Source organism: Fusarium proliferatum, assembly GCF_900067095.1.
Source record: "Fusarium proliferatum ET1 genome assembly, contig: FPRO_scaffold001, whole genome shotgun sequence".
NCBI lineage: Eukaryota > Fungi > Ascomycota > Sordariomycetes > Hypocreales > Nectriaceae > Fusarium > Fusarium proliferatum.
In genome coordinates, this window is record NW_022194790.1 from 6283799 (window position 1) to 6305178 (window position 21380).

General features: G+C 47.3%; 10 protein-coding genes across 10 annotated transcripts; 4 read left to right on the forward strand and 6 right to left on the reverse strand.

Moving 5' to 3' along the window:
* Positions 1-437: 437 nt before the first annotated feature.
* On the forward strand, positions 438-1683 carry FPRO_00025 (uncharacterized protein; the record flags this gene model as incomplete). The annotated part of the gene is made up of 2 exons (XM_031225850.1): positions 438-1620; positions 1658-1683. 2 exons carry the CDS (start codon positions 438-440, stop codon positions 1681-1683), a joined length of 1209 nt encoding a protein of 402 aa, XP_031076445.1.
* Positions 1684-1807: 124 nt separating this feature from the next.
* FPRO_00024 (uncharacterized protein) lies at positions 1808-3226 on the reverse strand (the record flags this gene model as incomplete). The annotated part of the gene is made up of 1 exon (XM_031225852.1): positions 1808-3226. The coding sequence occupies one exon, from the start codon at positions 3224-3226 to the stop codon at positions 1808-1810; it is 1419 nt and encodes a 472-aa protein (XP_031076446.1).
* Positions 3227-3733: 507 nt separating this feature from the next.
* Positions 3734-4893, reverse strand: FPRO_00023 (uncharacterized protein; the record flags this gene model as incomplete). The annotated part of the gene is made up of 5 exons (XM_031225853.1): positions 3734-3823; positions 3904-4032; positions 4099-4569; positions 4634-4834; positions 4864-4893. The coding sequence occupies 5 exons, from the start codon at positions 4891-4893 to the stop codon at positions 3734-3736; spliced, it is 921 nt and encodes a 306-aa protein (XP_031076447.1).
* A 1180-nt stretch (positions 4894-6073) lies between these two features.
* FPRO_00022 (uncharacterized protein) lies at positions 6074-6984 on the forward strand (the record flags this gene model as incomplete). The annotated part of the gene is made up of 2 exons (XM_031225854.1): positions 6074-6199; positions 6265-6984. The coding sequence occupies 2 exons, from the start codon at positions 6074-6076 to the stop codon at positions 6982-6984; spliced, it is 846 nt and encodes a 281-aa protein (XP_031076448.1).
* A 220-nt stretch (positions 6985-7204) lies between these two features.
* Positions 7205-7961, reverse strand: FPRO_00021 (uncharacterized protein; the record flags this gene model as incomplete). The annotated part of the gene is made up of 2 exons (XM_031225855.1): positions 7205-7644; positions 7697-7961. 2 exons carry the CDS (start codon positions 7959-7961, stop codon positions 7205-7207), a joined length of 705 nt encoding a protein of 234 aa, XP_031076449.1.
* Positions 7962-8015: 54 nt separating this feature from the next.
* FPRO_00020 (uncharacterized protein) lies at positions 8016-9293 on the forward strand (the record flags this gene model as incomplete). Its single annotated transcript, XM_031225856.1, has 2 exons — positions 8016-8030; positions 8952-9293. 2 exons carry the CDS (start codon positions 8016-8018, stop codon positions 9291-9293), a joined length of 357 nt encoding a protein of 118 aa, XP_031076450.1.
* An 886-nt stretch (positions 9294-10179) lies between these two features.
* On the forward strand, positions 10180-11967 carry FPRO_00019 (putative Dextranase; the record flags this gene model as incomplete). Its single annotated transcript, XM_031225857.1, has 1 exon — positions 10180-11967. One exon carries the CDS (start codon positions 10180-10182, stop codon positions 11965-11967), a length of 1788 nt encoding a protein of 595 aa, XP_031076451.1.
* A 1268-nt stretch (positions 11968-13235) lies between these two features.
* On the reverse strand, positions 13236-15419 carry FPRO_00018 (putative alpha-glucosidase (maltase); the record flags this gene model as incomplete). The annotated part of the gene is made up of 7 exons (XM_031225858.1): positions 13236-13673; positions 13725-13821; positions 13881-14222; positions 14314-14731; positions 14795-14924; positions 14978-15141; positions 15209-15419. 7 exons carry the CDS (start codon positions 15417-15419, stop codon positions 13236-13238), a joined length of 1800 nt encoding a protein of 599 aa, XP_031076452.1.
* Positions 15420-15909: 490 nt separating this feature from the next.
* FPRO_00017 (uncharacterized protein) lies at positions 15910-17782 on the reverse strand (the record flags this gene model as incomplete). The annotated part of the gene is made up of 3 exons (XM_031225859.1): positions 15910-16203; positions 16308-16767; positions 16830-17782. 3 exons carry the CDS (start codon positions 17780-17782, stop codon positions 15910-15912), a joined length of 1707 nt encoding a protein of 568 aa, XP_031076453.1.
* A 1439-nt stretch (positions 17783-19221) lies between these two features.
* Positions 19222-20877, reverse strand: FPRO_00016 (putative transporter (major facilitator superfamily); the record flags this gene model as incomplete). The annotated part of the gene is made up of 1 exon (XM_031225860.1): positions 19222-20877. One exon carries the CDS (start codon positions 20875-20877, stop codon positions 19222-19224), a length of 1656 nt encoding a protein of 551 aa, XP_031076454.1.
* Positions 20878-21380: the final 503 nt, after the last annotated feature.

Genomic DNA, 21380 nt, shown 5'->3' on the forward strand with positions numbered 1-21380 from the left:
CGTCACCACACAAGGTGCATAGCCTGGAACAGAACAAGTTTTGATCCATGGTTCTGGATATCTCATCCATCTCAAACACTCTCTTGGCATTGCCTGCTCCAAGCGCATTTTCCACGTGCTGATAAAAGACCTCAGGCCGCACTGCTATGAGGTTGTGCGCAAAGAGATAGCCCTATGCTTTGTCAGAGCCATGATAAATAGAAGACACTCGTTTCACTGACCTCAAAAACTGCGTCACCCGTGATGATAGCATCAACCCAAGAGCAATCGGATATTATTTTTGCATGATTGAGATAATTGGCAATAACTGGAAAGAAGCTCTTGTCGGCCAGTGGTGAAAAGGCTGCCTTGTTGATAGACGAGGCTGCCTCAACAATCTTGTCAGTTGGCACAGCTCTGAGCTTCTGGAGGTGAGATTACGCACTTTGGAGAATTGTATGCACGACTGCTACGAGGACTGTCCGTTTTACGAGCAACTACAGTACGCCATGGATACAAGAAGCTCAGCACTCTTTACCTACGCCATCTCCCGGGATGATCGACTTGCACGCCAAGCAATTTTACAATTTTATAACTCTTTTCAGCCAAAGATTGGGTTGACAGCAAGCCGTGCTCCCTGCCACTATCTGCAGACCATTTCCCATTTCTCTCTTTTCTGGGTATGCATGCTAACAGACCATTACGAGCAGTTTGGAGATAAAGAATTTGTCTCTGACTTCCTACCCATCGTTGATGCCATTCTATACACCTTTGGTAGTCGTCTCGACGAAATAACTGGCCTGCAGCGCATTTCTCAATTAGCTGGCGACTGGGAATTTGTTGACTGGAGTAGTTCATATAAGCCATTCGTAGTTCCGCCCGCTGCAAAGGATACTGGTTACCTGACTCATACAAATCAGTTGTTCGCATACACTCTACAGAGGCTCAGTTCGCTCGAATTGTGCCTGGGCAAGCCGTCACGCACAGATGAACATAAACATCAAGCCGAGCTGATCGTGCAAGCTGTTAGAAGCCACTGCTTCGACGGTACCTGTTTCACGAATAGACTCACTACGTTTGCAAACCATACCCACTATAGTGAACATTGTCAAATTTGGGCAGTCCTCTGTGGCGCGGTAACTGGCAAAGACGCCTCTGACCTCTTAAATCGCTCTCTGGGATTGCAAACCAAAGTGGAAGATGAGCGTGCGCACAAGTTCACACAGGTATCTATAGCAATGGCGTTCTATAGCTTGAGGGCTTTATCCATCGTCGGCGATAGGGCATACGAAGCCCAATTCCTCAGTTTCTGGGCACCCTGGCGAAAGCAACTTGGACTCCACTTGACAATTTGGGTGGAAGACCATATCACGCAAAGATCGGATTGTCACGCATGGGGCAGCCTTCTTCTATATGAGTATACCGTCGAGGTTGCGGGGTTCAAACTCGCCATGATCAACGGCGAGAGGGTGCTCGTCTTTAAGCCGCGGGTAGGCCTCTTCAAGGCTTTCGAGGCCAGAGTTCCAGTCAGTGGTACTTGGCAACAGCCGATACTGGCTCGGGTCTCGTGGCAGAAGGACCAGAATAATGAAGTGGTCCTGAATTTGTCATGGGAGAATGAGGGCAGAGAGATGGAGGAGGGTGAGCAGCTACCTGTCCATATAATCCTACCTAACAGGCAGGAAGAAGTTTTGGGAGCATTGAGCAATAAGCAATGGAAATTCAGCTTAGATTGTAGGCATTGATTCTAGTAGTAGACTAGCATGGTGTTTATATCATCGTTTCATAAGTTGTAACATCGTCCTTCCAACCCCAAATCATAACTTGTCTATTTCCCGGACTTCTCTGCCACACGTACTTCTGGGTCTTCCCCGACTACTTCAGTAAAGCTTGGGGGTGCGTCATCGTCCGGGGGCTGGATCCAAAACTCATTTCTCTGCAATTGGGAGGGACCTGAATCACCGTGAAATGCAGCCTCAGTTCCGTCCCTTTGAACTGAGTCTTTTTCACCCGGTCGACCTCGCTCGTCACTTGGCATCAAGATCCTTATCGGGACTGCCCCTAATGCACTAAAGCGCTCTCCCGCTATTGTACCTATGACCTTCCATGTCAATCTGTGCGAGAGCCGAATGTTGTATGTGGCAAAGGTAGGGTTGAGTTTCACTAAATTGCTCGGTCGTTGAGGAGAACCAGGTCGCAACTGTTCAAGACGCAAACCAAGCATGGCTCCAATATCGAGTGGTGGCCCTTCATCTGTACAGGGTATATAGATGTCGCCCTGAATCCTGTTTAGGGCACTCTCAACACACAAGTCAATCTCCTCGCGTTTTTCATTTGTCTGGGAAAACAGAGTTCCTTCACATATGACCTCAGTGCTGCTGACGATTCGCATAGAAACAGATATTAATTTGACTTTTTGAGGGATTTCTTTGATGATTTCGCTTGTCGCTTTCAAATCTGGAACGACACGTAACTTGAAAGGGATCGGAATTGGGTTTTCAAGTTGGATGACAGTTGGGACGTCAACGAGTAGACTGTAGACGAATTCTGGTACACTTGAAGTGCTAAAAGACTGCTTTATCTTTTGGGAAAATGATAATTTAACGGCTTCCATACCGGGGACAAGGCGATAGCTCGACATGGTCTGACGGCTCCGTGAACCTTTAAGACCAAAGTCCGCTATGGGAGGGTCAGGACTGAGATTGATGACATTGAACGGAAGGACAGCTTCAGTCACATCAATATGACCCTTTCCGGTGACCCTCATGGTAGCTTTCATAAAATACTCGATAAACCCCTCAGTCTCTCCAAGCGCGCGAAGAGTAAAGGTCGATGGGAGAACATGATCTGTTGCGCCGAGAGGTAAATAGCTGTGTTCTTGGCGCCCGCCTTGTAGGTACTTCGGGTCAACATGCTTTGGCAGCGTTATTGCAAACGGCCAAGTCTGCTCATCGCCGCCGCTTTGAATATGCAGCGGACCTTGGAAGATTTTTTGGGAGCCAGCAGACTCGGGGATGAGATTGAAACGGCCTCGGTATTTAGCTGCGTTGTTTGTTTCTGCGCGGTGGATCACTATCTTGGACTTGGCTCTTCCGGATAGGGAGATGGTGACCGATGTGTCTGGGCTCACGACTGGACTTTTTCGGTAAACACAGCCAATGACTGTGTCACCTGGAGAATATGAATGTTGATTCCCTTCAAGGCGGATGCCCAATGCTGGGGACATGGAAGGACCTGTCTGAGGCATTTTAACGGAGATCAGGATGACAGAAAATAGCGATAAGATGCTGCATCGTCTCTCATTTATGCAGAGAGAGACAATAAGGGTAACTACTGTGCCTCCTGCTATCAGCCTAGTGGGGCGCAGTCGGCTGCGCCTTTGCCTGGATTTGGTAGCGACCGAGACTAACCGTATGCCACACAAGATAAGAGGTCGCTGGGACCTTTGACGTCATCGCTATCCCCTCCCACGGTCGAGTCCAGGCTCAGCATCAACAAAGATTCTTAAGAGCAGAATGATCAAGAATGGGTGGTGCGAAAAGAGGCTGAACTCCTTGGATGCATCACCGATGTTTTACTCGAATCAAGGCTGAAGATCACCCGGGCTGCAGTGGACAGATGTCTCGCTACTAGTAAATTATCCCAGCCTCTTTACCGCACTGACGAGTGTCTTTGTGAAGATATCGTCGTCCCGGTCGAAAGGGTGAAAACAATAGTGGCTTCCGGAGGGATTCCTTTAGTAAGGATCACACAGTCACCACTTGGCAATGTTGAGCTCGAGGTGGTTCCATATACTCCATCCTCCAGATTCATCGTAATATCTTATAAATTTCTTTACTCTTTGCTATACTGCAGTATATCTAGTGATGCTAATATACAAGAGTGTGGAAGTAGATCTAAATAGCTCTTATCGTAATTATTTACATTCCTCAGCTTACCCAATACGTCTACTAGATCTTGAAGCTGCTGTAAAAAGGCACCATCCTTCAAGTGTCGATATTCATAAAGAAACTCGGCAGCGGCGAAGAGTGGCATAGACATCAAGGGACAAACCTTTGTGAAGTATGACATTAGTGCAAAGTTCAAACCGTGCCTTGGCAAACAAAATGAACTACTTACTTGAGAGAAGTGAAGGTAAGTTAGTCCTCTTGCCAAGCGAATAATCTCCTCTGTGGCTATCGAGATCCGTCGATGGCAGTCATCCAGCATGCACTGACCATAGTTACTGTTTTTCTGTATAACACCTTTGCATAAGAGTATTTCCGCTACCTGACCTAGGATCTGAGCAAAAGTCCCTAGCGGATGGAATGTATCTCCTCGTGACTTTATCTGATCTTTCAAAAAGAGAACGTCCTCCAGCCAGCGCCAATGCTCAGATAAGTCGGAATTATCGTCACCATAGACTTTGGAGATATTGTTGTGCCGGTTGCGAAGCAGACCACGACCACAGAGCGTTACTATTGCAAGACAGTCGTTGAATGGTGAATTGGCTTGGGAGGCTGGGTCTGTTATAGCCTGGGAGATGAAGTTGCCTGAGACGAGACAATCTCCCTGAAAGTCACTATCGGGGACCGGCAATTTAGTGCAGATCTTATAAAAGAGAGAAGTGTCAGTCATAAGCCTCTTCCGTTAATGCATGTCCAAGATAGCTTACCATATGCTCGCTCAAGGTCACAGGCCAGTCATTCCTCATGACGAAGAGATGATCCAGTAAGTAGGCCATCCAGAATACTCTTCTCTTTTCTTCCGTACATGTCGAATCTTCCTTCGAGTCATACACTTTATCTGGGCTATCAATCTCATGATAACGTAAACCTTGGACGAGTCGAAACATTCGACCTGCAGTGATCCAAGCCTGGCTATACGAAGCACGCATTAACTCACACACTGTAAGAAGTGTCCACGATTGAGCATGCTCAACTTCGAAAGATTCAGAAAACTCTAGATCTTTCTTGACTTGTGTGTACAGTGGCTCGATCAACTCACGAAACTGTGTAGATAGCAGGATGGCGATGATCCACATGATACGCTGTAGGCATCTCTGGACAATTGATCTGCTCGCCGATCTAGACCATACGAGGTAAGATGCCTGATGAAGTATGGGGAATGATGGATGGACCCGATCAAAATAGAGTTGGTCCCTTAACATGTCAGTTACTTTCTGGTGGTGGCTTTGAAGAGTTCTATAATACAATTCTGCATGAACTACAGGATCAATCAAGCCAAAGGCTTGAGCTAGCGGCGAGTCTAATGGCACCCCTAGGTTGGGAGAGGCTGTATCTGGTAATTGGGCTTCGAACGTCGGCTGAGTGGGGTTAGTCGAAGCAGGATATGTGTGATAGATAGACATCTAAAATAGCTATCGTAACTCACTAAATACTGCAGCCCGGTTTGCTGATGGGTCTGTAGTTCTTGAATTTGCTCAAACTCGAATCGACTCTGTAGCATCTCTTCAAGCTGACCAAGGCGGTCACGCAGAGCATTGAGATGGCCTCGCTTAGGACCTCGCTTCCCACGTGGCGACACTTCACATACAGTATTGGATCTCAGGCAGAATCCACATTGAGGCTGTTGCGCGTCGCAGCGGAGCTTACGGCGTTTGCACTCGTTGCATGAGGTTGTATTGCGTTGTTGGTTCGACATTGTGAGACGCGCAAGCTGACGAATAATTACAAATATTCGCTGACACGGTGGGAAGAGTAATTGATAACAATAAAAGAAGAAACTAATTTTCCGATACTACTTTTTCAGTTTTGGCTTTATATGGAACAAAATGACTGGATCCTTCCAAGCCTTAAGTCCGAGCTTATGTCCAAACTATTTTTCCGACCACTCTGTAATCTCACCGTTTCAGCAAAACGATAATCCGAAAGAGCAAACTATTAGTCCGAGACCCTTCATTTGTCCACTAACCAGAATCAACTTGTTGTTGAGATCCACATAGATTTAATAGTAGCTATTAGTCCATGACTATAAGACATCTTCCAGTCTGTCGAGAAATCATGGCAATCGCCAACAACACATCTCAATTTAAATTCAACACTATACTTTTACACTTCTTCTTTAGAATCATCCTTCTTGAAGACTTCTGAAAATGAACATTTTACATCGAGGAAACGATGTCTCTAACGTCAACCCACGAGATAGTGTTGTTAATGGTTTATCCGTCAATGGCTCCGACTGGCTCTGGGCTGCTACTGCCATCTTCTGTGTCTCCTTTGTAAGTCCTTGTTCTTATTCCCAGAGCGAGTTCCTAGAATTGACCAACTCTTGCCTTGCGATCAGCTCGTCCTTCTCTCCCTTTGCTTTGTCGCCCATGAAAGCAAACGCGTTTTCCACTATCTATTCACTGTCGCCCTTCTCGTCGGTTGCGTCTGCTACTACGCTCAAGCTGCTGATCTTGGCTGGATTCCCATCCATCTACACCGCAACAGCGATACGAGCCACCAGCTATTCTACGTTAAATATGTCTACTGGACCGTCTCATTCCCGTCTCTTGCTCTGGCGTTAGGCCTTCTCGCAAACGTTTCTTGGGTCACAATCGTCTGCAATATTGCCTGTGCTTGGATCTGGGTCCTCACCTACCTGTTCGCCGCTCTCACTCCTACCAGCTATAAATGGGGCTTCTTTGCGTTTGGAACCCTGGCTTATGTGATTCTTGCCATGAGTACCATCAACGAAAGTTACGAGGCGGCAAATAAGATGGACATCGGAAAGCACTACAGGCTCTTGTCAGTTTGGCTGAACATCCTCTGGCTTCTTTACCCTATTGCTTTCAGTATCAGTGATGGAAGTCACACGATTGGCACCACGGGTGGATTAGTTTTCTTTGGTGTCTTGGATGTTTTGATGATGCCGGTGTTGACATTTTCGTTCATTTTCTTGTCCCGTAGCTGGGATTGGGATAAGTTAAGTCTTGCTTTCAGCGAAGCTCGCCACGAACCGACGGCTGTATGTCCCAAGAAAGGTATGACAGCTGCTCCTAGTCTTGGGCCTTCTGTATAGACACTCGGATAAATACCTCACCATCGAGCCCAGTTATGGGTATTTACATTCATTGATTCAGGATTATTGGGCCAACATTCTGGCATTGAGATTGGATTTCGAACGCATATTAACAGAAACTGTCATTTAGTTTGGACTTTGTCTATTTATAAGGAGGAACTTGATTAGTAACCTTATTGGCAGCTGCTAGAGTATAAAAAGCCGTACTGATACTATATAATTAAATACCAATAGCAATAAAACTCGCACCGGCTTCCTTCAAAGACATACTTACCCAAGTGTCAATGCGCCACTCCATCTGTGTTCCCATGACATGACTATTAGAGATGCGAACACACGTATTTCCGCCCCTGTCAATATTTAACATATCCAACGCCAAGAAGATTCTCGGAGACTCAGTAAAACTCGGCTTAAAGTCGACTGCACCGGTCTTGTTGAGTCTGGCAGTAAGAGACAAGTTTTCATCTTCACCAAATGTCCCAATAGTGATACCTGACTTATTGGCTGGACCAGAAACCCAGGAAGCTCCACATTCTAAGACCTTGGAACTATCCCAGGTCTCGATGTGGAACTTGAAGCCGTTCTTTGTCACGGTTGAGGCGTACGTTTTGACGCGGCAGTGTGTGGGCTTTTCAATGTCTAAGGCGCTGAAGAAGGCAGCTACCTTGGGTAGAGAAGAGTATAGGCGATCAAGGTTAATCCATTGAGTTACATTCTTGCCTTTGGTGGTAAATGAGCCACACTGGAAGTCTGTATCTCCATGGTGGGCATAGGAGCCAGGAGATGCCAGCGTTGTGACGACCACCGCCGCCAGACGAGTGAAGGTTCAGGACGGCCTGAATTGGAAGGACAGCTTCAACAAGGGACTTGACTCGTGGGTTGTGAGAAGCATCAAAGTCAATGAAGCTGATTCTGGCTGAGACCAGTGGTTCTGAGGGATATGATTCAGGGAATTGGATAAGTGTCTGGTGATCCATCGCAACTCTTCCTGAAGACGCAACAAAGATAGTTGTGAAGGTGCCAACATCAAAATGGCTGCTTGTTGGGTAGGTTGGGTTATTGCCATGGCCCAAACGACAAGTCTTCCTTTACTTTGGATAGATTTGACTAATAGACGCAATGTCAGTTAAAGAAAGGTAGGTGTCCCGCACTACCCGTTGCAGCCGGCGGTTCCCTTTCAAGGACTCAGGCATAGATGATTTCTTCTAAGCCGTGACCGTTCTGCCGATGAACTCCCCTTCAGGCTGAAGTGGTACACGGGGCGGTGAACTACCAATGGCAACCCAGTCTGACTGCCGTCAACCCAGCCTTTTAGCTGACTGGACCCCTGCAGTGGCTTAGAAGAGAACCTGAATAGATGCTTAAAGGCAGCAACCTTTACAAGCGCACTCCAACAGGCTCCTAAATCCGAGACTATGTTCTGGGCCATCCGCAGCTATTGGTATGCTATCATCAGCAGTACATTCAAGTCCGACTTCTAGGCCAAGATAGTGTATGAGGTTCCTGATATACCCCATAACCCCATAACGAAACAGGTTCTATATACCTTTTCACCAACACGCGGCCGTGTCATCCAGACTCTTGCTGCACGAGCCCTGATATAGACATTTGAAGACAAAGCGCTCTCGACTACCGATCCCGATGAGAAGTATGTGAGCGAAGCTGAAATCATCAGACTTGGCACCACCTATAGTTTGGCCAGTACGCAAACCTCCTTCGTTGCCACCGTGAACAGAACAGACATTCGTACAAACATTGCTGGTAATGCTCCTGCTAGTAGCCAGAGACTGTTGTCAAGTGTCTCCCTCAGCAATCAATCTTATCTTGGGTTCGTGGCCGCCCAAACCCCGTCTGGAGGAGCATCAGTTGGTGGTTACGCCTTAGCATCGAAAGCAAGTATCAGATCTTTCGCGCAACCCAGAATGATGCGGACGGCCATTAGCAGCAACACTTTTCAAGATCCCTAGGACGACCAAGGTTCTGCAGAAGAGGACGACTATGGCAAGGACGAGGACACTGCCGGGGACAGTCTCTCTCAGCTCATCAATGCCCAGGAGGGTAGCAGTTCGTTTGATTCAATCGTCATCGAAGTTAATGTCTTCCCAAGCACCGGCATCCCAGAAATTCCAGCGTTCATCTCAACACTTCAAGGCCGGGAGAACATTAAGAAGCAAATCTGGCTTGCCATTTACGTCATTGCCTTCTTCCAGAAGAAACACAGTGGCCGCAAAAATGAATGGTCTGGTGCTAAACCAAAAGCCGAGGGAGAAGTTTGTGAAGACGACATTTTGTTGTTCTTTTGGCCTTGATTACGACCAGTATGGTAGTATTTTGGCCAATTCTCTAGATGGCGCAGAAGATTACTTTATTAACATAAGGAGGATAGGGTCCATATCTAAGATAAAACTGATATACCAATGGCTATTATAAAGTTGTCTTTGCTTTACAAACTTGCACATAATTCGCTCATTCTATAGGTTAGAAAGTTATACCAGTCTTTGAAATTCCCATTTAAAACAATTAACATAAAGCTGAGGGTAATTAATTAGGCATATATAGCATAAAGCAATTAATTACTATATTAAGCTAGTAGGTAGATTTTATAAATTTAATCACGGCTTATAAAAGGTCTGATATTTGATAAAAAAATATACAAAATTTATAGTAAATTATTATTTATTAAATACATAAATAATTAATATTCTTTTTTTATTTAATATATAAATATAAAGTCTTTAGTTTTATAAAGCTGAAGATACTAATTTTAGGTATATTTATAAGACTATATATTTAAGGTAAGCCTTTTAGTTACTTCTTTTAGACCTAAATTAGTCTATATAATTCCTAATACTGAAACTACTATTACAGTGAATGGGGCACTGAACTTAATACGTGCCCCACATCTCTACGTTTTTACCCCATAATCACCTGAGCTGCAACTAGAAGAACCTGGTTATGATCCTCTAGTCGCGGCCAATTACTGCAAAGAGTTTAGACAAGTGCAGAATTGTAAAAAGTAGTGTCGGGCATATGCCGACAGTGCCAGGTTAGCGATGCTGCTGGTGATCTGCGGAGGCGGCATTGATTATAGAATATATAATTGGACTATTCCTGTCAGTTGCAGCAAATCTTCTTGGCCAACACAAGCTCACCACACATCTTCAATCCATCATTTCGCATCTTTGTGAACACACAATGCGGGGCCTTGCGGTTTTCGCAGGTCTCTTCATCTCCTTGGTCGGGGCAGCCCCTTCCAACCACAATGCGTACGACAACAGAGCCCATTGCAGCTCCGACTTCTGTACGTGGTGGCACTCCGAAGGAGAGATCAACACAGACTCTCCTGTGAAGCCAGGGAACGTCCGCCAGTCACATCAGTACACCGTGCAAGTCAGCGCTGCAGGTGCCAACAAGTTTTATGATTCTTTCGTCTACGAAGCCATCCCACGAAACGGCAACGGTCGCATCTATGCACCAACAGATGCACCAAACAGCAACACTCTAGGAACCGACGTTGACGATGGTATCACTATTGAACCAAAGGTCGGACTCAATATGGCCTGGTCGCAGTTCGAATACAGTCAAGATGTTGATGTCAAGATTAAGCGTAGGGACGGGACTGCCCTCAGGGCCAACGACGTTATCATACGTCCTGTTTCAATCTCATACGAACTCTCTCAATCCAGGGACGGTGGTCTTATTATTCGTGTTCCAAAGGATAACAACGGACGACGGATGTCGGTTGAGTTCAACTCGGACCTGTACACGTTCCGCTCTGATGGTAATCAGTACGTTACCTCAGGTGGCAGTGTCGTCGGCAGAGAGCCGCGCAACGCTCTTGCAATCTTCGCCAGCCCGCCTCTACCTTCAAATAAGAAGCCTCGTATGTCGTCAAGCAACACACAAACGATGAAGCCCGGTCCTATCAACAACGGCGACTGGGGTAACAAACCAATTTTGTACTTTCCGCCTGGAGTCTACTACATGAACCAAGATCAGAAGGGCAAGTCCGGCAAGCTGGGCTCGAATCACATTCGTCTGTCACCAAACACATACTGGGTGTATTTTGCCCCGGGAGCGTATGTGAAGGGTGCCATTGAATACTCGACCAAGCAAGACTTTTACGCTACCGGGCTTGGCGTGCTTTCCGGTGAGCACTACGTCTACCAGGCCAATGCGGCCAAAGGTTACGTTGCCGAGAAGAGTGACCAGTATGGCTTGAGAATGTGGTGGCACAACAGCATCAACCAAGGACAAAAGTGGACTTGCCAGGGCCCAACGGTCGCAGCTCCACCTTTCAACACGATGGATTTCAACGGGAACTCTGACATAACCTCTGAGATTGTCGACTATAAACAAGTAGGAGCGTACTTTTTCCAGACCGATGGGCCGGCAATCTACCCCAACAGTGTAGTCCACGACATCTTCTATCATGTCAATGATGATGGGATCAAGATGTACTACTCTGGTGTATCAGTCTCTCGCGCCACTGTATGGAAATGTCACAATGACCCCATTATTCAAATGGGCTGGGACACTAGGAATCTTGACAACATTAAGATTGATACACTCAACGTCATCCACACCCGCTACTACAAGTCCGAAACGGTTGTGCCGTCAGCAATCATTGGCGCATCGCCATTCTATATGGATGGCAAATCAGCTGACCCAAGCAAATCAATCAGTGCTACAATTTCCAACATCGTCTGCGAAGGACCGTGCCCAGGTCTATTGCGGATTACCCCATTGCAAAGCTACAAGAACTTTGTCATCAAGAATGTTGCATTTCCCGACGGATTGCAGACAAACGTCATCGGGATTGGTCAGAGTATTGTTCCAAAGCAGTCAGGTGTGACGATGGATCTGGAAATCGACAATTGGACTGTGAGCGGTCAGAAGGTCACTATGCAGAACTTCCAATCTGACAAACTAGGTCAACTTAACATTGATGGTAGCTATTGGGGCCAGTGGAAAATTACCTAGGATGATGGTTTGGCGGGACGGACTGGGGAATCACATTGCACGAGGTAGTACTATCTGCTTTGAGGGTGAACTGCTGAGGAAAGTGAGGTTCCAGGATGTTCTCTTAGAGCGACTTACATCGGTCAATCGGGGTGGGAAGGGAAGAATAGCTCTCTAGCGGTAGATAGAACTCGTCTAACACTGCTTTCTCTTCTCCTCCCATTATAGCTTCCCTAACTGCATATCGAATTAGCTGGGTTACTTTACCGCATATAGAAACAGGCAATAATGTAACTATATTTGTCTTGGATACCTTGTTGTGGCTGGTATCTGACGGCTTTTCTTTTGTTTTCTTTATGGCAATTATGCGAATTCTCAAGCGGATACTGCCGTCTTCACCTCTAGCTAGAGTCACCGAGCGCAAATCGTCCGGAGCGTGGCACGTTACCCCGTGGGGAAGCGTGCGTTAGTTAGCAACAACTAAGTTGTCAGCCAGATGTGTTATTTGCAGTTGAGACTTGTGGCTGAGAGCTTAAATCGGCAGAGAGAACTTGGTTAGCGCCAACCTGGCTCCGAATCCTGGATTTCTAGGCATAGGTCTAGGCTTCAAAGGGTAAATGTCCGGCTGGTGATACACCGTCACATGGACATCTTAAGGCCCTCGGCCCCACCTCTCAGGAGGCACGAAGATGAGACTTCAGCCAATGACTCCACAGAGGCTGGCCAACCCCCTTGGCTAGTGCAAAACATCATTTATCCCACATGATGCTTACCTTCGGATTCCCTCAAGTCCACGAAGATGCGCGGCAATATCTGGAATCCGAGGCACCGCGCCGTAAAACGTATGTACAATTGATATATTGATCTTGTATATGCATATGCATTGGCAGTGTCCAGCTTGTCCTTCACACGTGCCCCTCACGATTAATCTAAGGATCAATCCATATCAGCGTCTTTGGCCGAGGTCGGCCACAAGCTTAAAGATGGTCGAGGTATCACCCCAACACACGTCTTCGTGTCTACTGGAGAAATCCGTGCGAGAAGATCGTAATGCCTTAGTGCATGAAGATGAAGACTAATCTTTTCCCAAGTGAAAAAGGCAAACGAACTTAATACAAGACAAAAGCGCATCCATATTTCTTGATTCTCTCATTTAAAGCTTTCTTCTACCTCCTCAGACCTATCCATTATCGATATTTAGCATCTTATAAATGTCTCGATTTATAAATGTCTCGATCTCCCACTACCAATGGTATGAGATTGCATTAATAAAAAGGGCACTCCTTATCTTAAAGGTGATGACCACTTTCCTGTTCAAGCACAACAAAAGACTCAAACGGCCTGAGAGTCAAGCTATGACCTCGAAGCTCCTCCCGTCTTCCGCAGTTGGCCAAAACGATCGTCCCATTTCTCAATGAATCTACTGTTGCTTGTGGTGGTGACCATTCCTGTTCCTCTTGGGAGAAATTCGCCACGACCGTGGCGCTGGCGGTCTTACCAATCCGATTGTAGCAGAAGATGGCTGGATGTTCGCGATCCACTATTTCAAAGCGGCCATAAATGAATACTCCCCAATACTGCCGTCGTAGCTCTAGAACGTGACGCCAATGGAAAAAGACGCTGGTAGGATCTGAAAGTTGCTGCTCGGCGTTGCACTGTGTGTAATCGTCATTAACGCGCATCCAGGGAACACCAGTGCTAAAGCCGCCATGTTCTTTGGAGTTCCACTTTCAAAACTTAGTGATAAATCCCTGATGGTAACACGGGAGACAACTCACCTGAACTGGCGAGCGGGCATGATCTCTTGCTTTGAGACGAACTTGATCAAGAAATGACTCAAGGCCGACCTTATCGCCAGCCAGTTTTTCTCGAGCGCTTGAGACAATACGTTAGAACGGGGACCGATTTAGAGAAAGCATTAACGGGTAGCAAACAGTTGATAAAAGCTTTGGGTTTCCACGTCCTTGTATTCTTCAATTGGCCATTCCCTCGGCAGATTGGACATTCCCAGCTCTTGTCCTTGGTAGACAAACAAAGTGCCTGACTGAAAGCCAATGAATGTGGCAAGTAACTTTGCGGCGAGCTTCCGGTTTGACAAATTGTGTGGAATGAATCGAGAGACGGAACGACTTTGATCATGGTTCTCCAAGAATAAGGCATTCCAGCCGTTGTTCTCGTACATGCATGTCTGCCACTTGTCCACGATGTCTTTCAATGTATGAAGCGACCACGCTCTGGGAGAGAACTTTCCTTCAGGGCCGTTATCCATATCAACGCTGCCCAATCAATGGTTAGAACTTGTTCATCATCGCATTTCAAGGCAGGGGATTCTCTAGTCCAGTATGAGTTGGCCTCGGAAACACTCACATGTCGAATTGAAAAACCATATTCAATTCCTTTCTTTTGGCAGCGACTGAGTTGATAACATCTCCTTCATCTTTAGCCCAGGGCATCTCTCCGACTGCAAAGGCGTCGTAGTGGTCCAAGATTTTCCGGAACCCTCGTAGAAATTCATGAAGGCGAGGGCCGTTGGCGTAGTACTGATAGGCAGGCTGAAACTCCTGATTTGGAACGGTCATGGGGGCATCTGGGAACCCCGGTGTTTTACTGATGAGGTTGATCACATCCATTCTGAATCCATCGACACCCTTGTCCAACCAGAATCTCATCATATCGTGAACCTCTTGGACCATTACAGGGTTCTCCCAATTGAGATCAGGTTGCTCCTTGCAGAACAGACGCAGGTAGTATTCTTCGGTCGTTCCATCGTAGGCCCACGCACTGCCTGTATGGGAAAAATCGAGGTTTAGGAAGTGTTCGGTGTACTTGAGGGGCAAGGTAATCTTACCGCCAAAAATAGACGCCCAGTTGTTAGGGGGATGTCTGTTCCCTCGTTCGTCAAAAATCGGCTTCCTCCAAATATACCAGTCTCTCTTACTGTTGTCAAGAGATGACCTTGACTCCTGAAACCACGCGTGCTAGTTGGGATAAATTAGTAAAATGGGTTGGGGCTTCTCTAGCTTGTGTTTACCTGATCAGACGTGTGATTTACTACCAGGTCCATGACTAGTTTCATTCCTCGCTGATGCAGGCCACTAATGAGGTTTTCAACATCTTCCAGTGTCCCGTATGGTGGGTGGATGGTTCGGTAGTCGGCAATATCATAACCCATATCCACTTGAGGCGATTTATATACTAATTGTATGTTGGTTGCGGAATTCCTTATGACTGTAAAGCAGCAATTGGACGAGACATGACTTACCAGGGCAGAGCCACAAAACATCTGCACCCAGGGTTTTCAGATAATCTAGCTTAGTAATTATGCCACGAATATCTCCAATACCATCACCATTCGAGTCGCAAAAAGATGCAGGATAAATTTGGTAGATTGAAGCTTCCTTCCACCATACTCTTTGTGAATCTTGAGGAATAGTCAAGTCCATATTGACGTTTTCAGGCACGGTAAGAGTCATGATGCCGATTTTGCAGGATTTAGCAAGAACGAATCGAAGTGCATGACGGGCGGAAGACCCTAGAAATATGTTATGTGCACACTAAAGTCCACTGGCCGATGGCATTCTCAGGCATCTCATTTTCTTGCCGGTCTCGTGAGGCACATGCAGCGGTCAATTACTGGAATGAGAATGCAGCACGAGTGCAGCCGCCGCGGAGTCTCCGCACTTCCGTACAAGCAGGTGGGGTCAAGTAATAACGGAAATCTTGATGAGGAAAATATCCGCAAGCTTACACGACCAGGATACTTTTGTTAGATCAAGCCAAAAGCTCGGGGAACCCCTTACTATAGAAAGGTCTTCCTATGGAATATGACTGAGACTGACTCACAACTTCTAGCCATCCAATTGGCCGATGAATTGCTAGCCGAAAATTTACTACATATGTTGCATGTGTAGCAATGCTTTTAAGAGTGTAGATAATAAGACACTCCATTCCTTCAGGAAGCATTCAGACTTGCGTCCATGCACTTCCGTCCTCCTCGTAACACAATATTTCCTGATCATTCATTCGGTCTTCCGCAGCCATTGGGAACGAGGAAGGGTGAATCCTGGCCCCCAAAACCGTGGTTGTCTTCTGTATAAGCGGCTGGAGATACCGGGACTCATGATTCCGAAAGCCAGCAAGAAACACCATGAAGTTATTTAGGACATCTGGCGCCGAGAACTCCGTGGAGGGTTGGTCCGTGTCCAGCCCTGCCAAAATATCACACAAGCAACTCGCCACATCCGAGACCTTTTGCTCCTAAAGATACAGGAGGTTAGCTGCATCCATGACAAGATCTAGCGTGCATGAGAGACTTGTTCCAGCCTCTCACTAATTAATTTCGTCCGTTCAAAGAGACATACCATGCCAATTCCGTGAGACTCAAGACACTGTGGAGTAGCAGACAATATGATCTGCAACAAGTTTCTAGATGTATCCAAAACACAATTTATAGTGGATCTCTGAGCAGTTGAGATTGCCTGGGGTGTATGCCCAATTTGAAGCTGACAGACGAGCACACGGAGCCAGAAATGGGTGATCAGGATGTCAAGACGCTGAGTTTCCTCGATATCGGACGTGACGCCTTCCACGTCATTACGGCGCAGATAGCTGGCGATTGAAGGGTTTAAGTTCTGAGATATAACAGTACCCGACGGTTGCTGATCCTTCCAGGCGGTAATCAAGGACCCGTCGACTGCGGCGAACACCCTAGCCAAAGTCACAAAACCGTATGCTAGTTTGGGGTCCTGTGACTCGAATATCCGAGGCAGATCAATGGTAGGGGCTAAGACGGCTCGTCTCCGATGTTGGATAGCATAAGCTCTATCGAATCAAGTCAGCAGGGCAGTGTTGACGGGTGCAAGGTTACTAGAGAAGCCACAAACCGCTCGGTAATAAAAAGCAGCCAGAATATACGGCATCGACGCTGTGCTGTCTCCATATCAAGGCTCCTGTAGGTACTCGGTTGATCCAGTCCAAGGGCCTCAACGAATCCTATTGCCTCCCGGAGATAATACCAAGCGAGCTGGCTCTGATCCAAATTCCCATGATACGCGAAAAGAAAGAAAGACGTCAAGACTGTCCATTCATCGGGCTCTTCAATATAACCGTGCTGCTGGCGGGCCTGCATGCACTGTGAGACAAAGAATTGTGCAGAAAGGGCTGGTCGAATAGGAGGTATCGGCCGAGTGCTATCATTGATATCGCCAAAGGTTGAGCTCTGTGCCTCGAGGCTTCCTAGGTCTGCGCTATTGAGTTGCGCGATGACGGCAGCGGAAAGGGCAGCGAGGAATGAGTAAAGACCGGCCGACAGCGGCTGTTCAAGATGTTCATCTGACTGCAGTAAAGTAAGAAGACATCCCTTATCGATAACCGGGAACACTGGGTAGAGTCGTTGGAAGAAAGTGTGCACGTAAGGCAGGAAGGTTGAACGCGGGAGCATAAGCAACAAGGGTTGCAGGTACGCCTCTGTTCCGTCGCTGCTCGCCCAAGCTCCCCATTCAGATGACTCGAAGTGAGATTGCTCCGGAGCAGATCTAGTCTCGCTAAGGTACGACTCAGCACTCAGAAACCCTTGAAGGGAGGCAGGGCTGGTACTGTCAGATGATGTATCCGCCTCAGCAAAACCTGGGGATGTGCTGCATTCATTACTACCCTCTAGTTCTGTGGTCGGTGCCGGAACCAAATCCAGCCCGTCAGTGGGTATATGGTGCTGTGAAGCTGTTTGAGCCGTGCCGAGGATTTCCACGGCGGCCTCTGTGGTGGATGATGATCCATCAGTGTCCCAAGCCATGATATCCGGGGTATTCATCGAGCCATTGGAATCAGATGCTTCCATTCTGGAGCGAGTCCGAGCCCGGCGCCCTCTAGGCTTCGGAATCGCATCGTAACAGCAGGTAATCTGCCTCCTCGTGCAGGTTAGGCAGGGTTGTTGACGGTTGCACTTTGCTTTGCTCCGCCGGCACTGATCACATGCGCGTCCTGGAGCCCGCTGCAGTGGAGCGCCAGATTTGGGATCGTATAGCCTCACCGAGAACATGGAGTCGGTAATCTGCAAACAAATTGAAGGTCTGGCTCAAGCCTGGATGGAACCAAAATAAATTTCTGTGTCCTTTAATCACCAAGGAGACCCTAATGGTTGTGTTAGTGTCATAGGACGAAGGACGAAGGAAGTACGGTTGGTATTACCGCGATAAACAGCTGATGCAAATCGATAAGAATATGGATTGTGGAGGGAAAGGGCAAGGATTCGGGTCATAGAGTTCAATAGCGCTGACAAGCTCGGTACCCCATGTTCATCCCCGCACAACAGCGAAAGCCGATTCGCGAGCTCATCCGTCTTCTCCAGCATGTACCCCAGCATAACGAACCGACTAACCCACATGATCGCCAGGTTTTTGGCGCCATCATAAGCACAAGAGTGACTGAGACTATGCCATGTTCGGTAAATGGCCGAAATTCAAGCATCTGAGATGGCTCTCAACAGTGCCTTAGTGTATGTCCTCGCCGCACATTGGCTCTTCAGAAGTTGCCTCCATGATCTGATACTGAGACTCCATTTCGGCCGCTTCCAGCACGGCGGCAGAAACAAAAACGAAATCGAGAAAACACTGGAAAGGCTTGTGAGGGAGAGGCCCTAGTTTGAGCCTAGCTTTCTCCGGAAAACGCGAATCTCCGCTTGATTGAACATAGGATCCCAGGACTCAAAAACCCCTAATTGCGTAACATGAAACGAAACGAAGTGCTTAGATCTAAGCCGGAGCGATCTATACCGCCGCTCATATTCATAGGTCCCTCTACGCATACCATGATCTTGAACGAGATAGCAAGTGTCGGTAAGTAAGATTGGTTTTTATTTTTTTTATTTTTGAACAGACGGTGGCTAGCATATGGAGTTCGACAATGGTTCGAGAACGGAGTTAAGATCAGCATTTTCAGGGGCAGTGAAAGACGAACGGAAGACTAATATTTTACAGGGGCTCCAGTGAATAGACAATGGATTACAGTATGCCTGTTGCTAAGCTGTTGGGCGTGATGAATTGTATACTTTCTGAAAATAAGCAAGGTGCTACATATGAAATGCTAAGTTCTTGTACCCGCCACAATCCTAACTCACTAGCCGATATTTACAGCACTCAGATTAGTACTCATACCACCGTTACCGTTCTTATACTCTCCCAGTCCCTATTTTGCAAAGACACATAGTAGGAACGAAAAGAATGTCCGTGTCAGGAAGGCGATCTCAAGCACAGACATATCCGCCTCCAAACCGCTTCTTCAAAGTTCCGCCTTCTCTGGCTTGTCATCGCTACCATCAAGACCATGTTGGAACGGGTCCACCTTAGTTTCCTTGAATTTCCTGGCGCTGGTCCCTTGCTGGAAGAGTACATCGAGCTCTGCATAGGTACGGCCCTTTGGTTCTGGGAGGCGAAAGTAAGTCCAGATGACACATAGAAAGCAAAAGCAAGCCCAGAAGAATCCGGCTTTGCCTCGCCAATTCCACGCAGTTGGATTCAGCATGTATGGGATAATGACACCATTGACAATACTAAATAGGTTATAAAGATTGCGAGAGAGAACGATGGTCTTGGCGCGTAGACGAGTCGACGAGAGCTCGGAAACAAGCGAATAACAAACAGGTCCTACAGTCGAGTCGTAGATGAAGGTGTAGATAAGGAGAAGGGAGCCAGTAGCCCACGAGGCAGCCGTATTGTGTGTTCCGGCTAGAGACACAAATCCAATAGCGAGAAGAAGAACAAAAAGCATAGATAGTCCTCCTACATATAGGGATCGGCGGCCAAAGCGAGTCATAAGGACCCAGGAAAACAAGGTGCCGAAGAATCCAATGGCATATTGTCCAAGGGCCATGTTGAACGCATTCTCAGTAGCTAGGCCGGCCTGGAGGTAGAAATAAGTCGAATATCCCATCAGACCAGCACCACAGAGGTTTTGCGCAGCCCAAGTAAAACAAACGACCTCTGTCCGGCGAAGATCGACGCCCTTGAAGCAGTCGAGGTACGTCGTTCCCGCCTCGATCTCCTTTTCAAGCTCGTTTGTATGAACCATCATCGCGACAGTTTCCTCAGCATTGAAGTCAACATCTGAATTGCTTGTCAATCGTTTCAAGGCGGCTACAGCGTCGGCCTCGCGCCCTTGTCGTACCAGCCACCATGGACTCTCTGGTGCAAGAAACACGCCGATGATGATAGGAATCGGCCACGCCCATTGAACTGCAAAAGGAATACGGTACGCCCATTCGTCGCTCCGGGTGACGAGGCCCCGCAGCACACCAGAGGCAATAAGCTGTCCCATTACCCAACAGAGGTTGACATATGTCGTCAAGTAGCATCGCAATACCACGGGACACACCTCGGAGGCATATGTCACTGTCAATGTCTGGAAGACACCGAGTGGGAGTCCCATAAGGATTTCCCCGACAAGAAGAGTTTGCAGATTTGGAGCGAAGAAGAGAACGAAGATTGCACCAATGATAGCGGTAAGTGCAGATAGCATCGTTCTCCGGTACCCAAGACGCTCCGAGACAAACCCAGTAATGAACAATCCAATGAACGAACCAACGGCCATAGCATTAGATAAGCCAGATTGCCATTGAGCAGTCAACTGATATGTACCATCGGGTTGTAAATCGCCGTATTTCTTGTTGAAAGGTTCCAGGGCGTAAAACGATCCCATTAGAACAACGTCGTAGCCTTCCATCACAATAGCGGTGGACAGCAGGACAGACCATCCGATAGCCTTGGGATAGAGCTTGAGACCCTGCCAGAGAGTCATCGAATGTTCTTTTGTGGTTGCGAGTTGGGCATCTTGGATGGTTTCGTCAAAGTTCTCCTGACCCGTAGAGTGGAGGCCGGGTGCTTCTACGGTTGCGACAGTGGCCTTGCCCGAGGTAGTGGGCTCCAACGAGGAGTGCATGGTTGATTTGGCTTTGGCGACCTGAACTTTTAGAAAGTGTTTTCGTATCCCGGTAAAAGGGTGAGGTCGATCGCTTTGATAACCAAGTGAATAAGGAGATCCAACAATAATCAGGCTCGCGGAGTTATATAGTCCCTCGGCTGAGGCAAACTTATTGCACAGAGTCTCTTGTTTCTCGGACTTCTTGGAATAACTTACTGACTAGTGGCTTCATTTTGAATTTGCGCTAGTTCCCAGGAAGCCAAGGAATACGCCGGTCGAGCCATAATGTGGGCAAAACCTGGGGTCAAGCCTGACAATTCCCCGTGGGTAAGACTGCACTGGCTCTTATCCGGCCATTTACTACGAGCCGTTAGGTCCATATTCTCACCCGGAATGCCCAACATGGTGCCAAGGGTGATTAACCAGGATCACGTAGCAGGGGGCGGCCAATTACTACATTTGGTTAGTGGACGACTTTGTCGAGTTTAATGAAGCCCCATGCACGGCCGAATGCCTGGTCA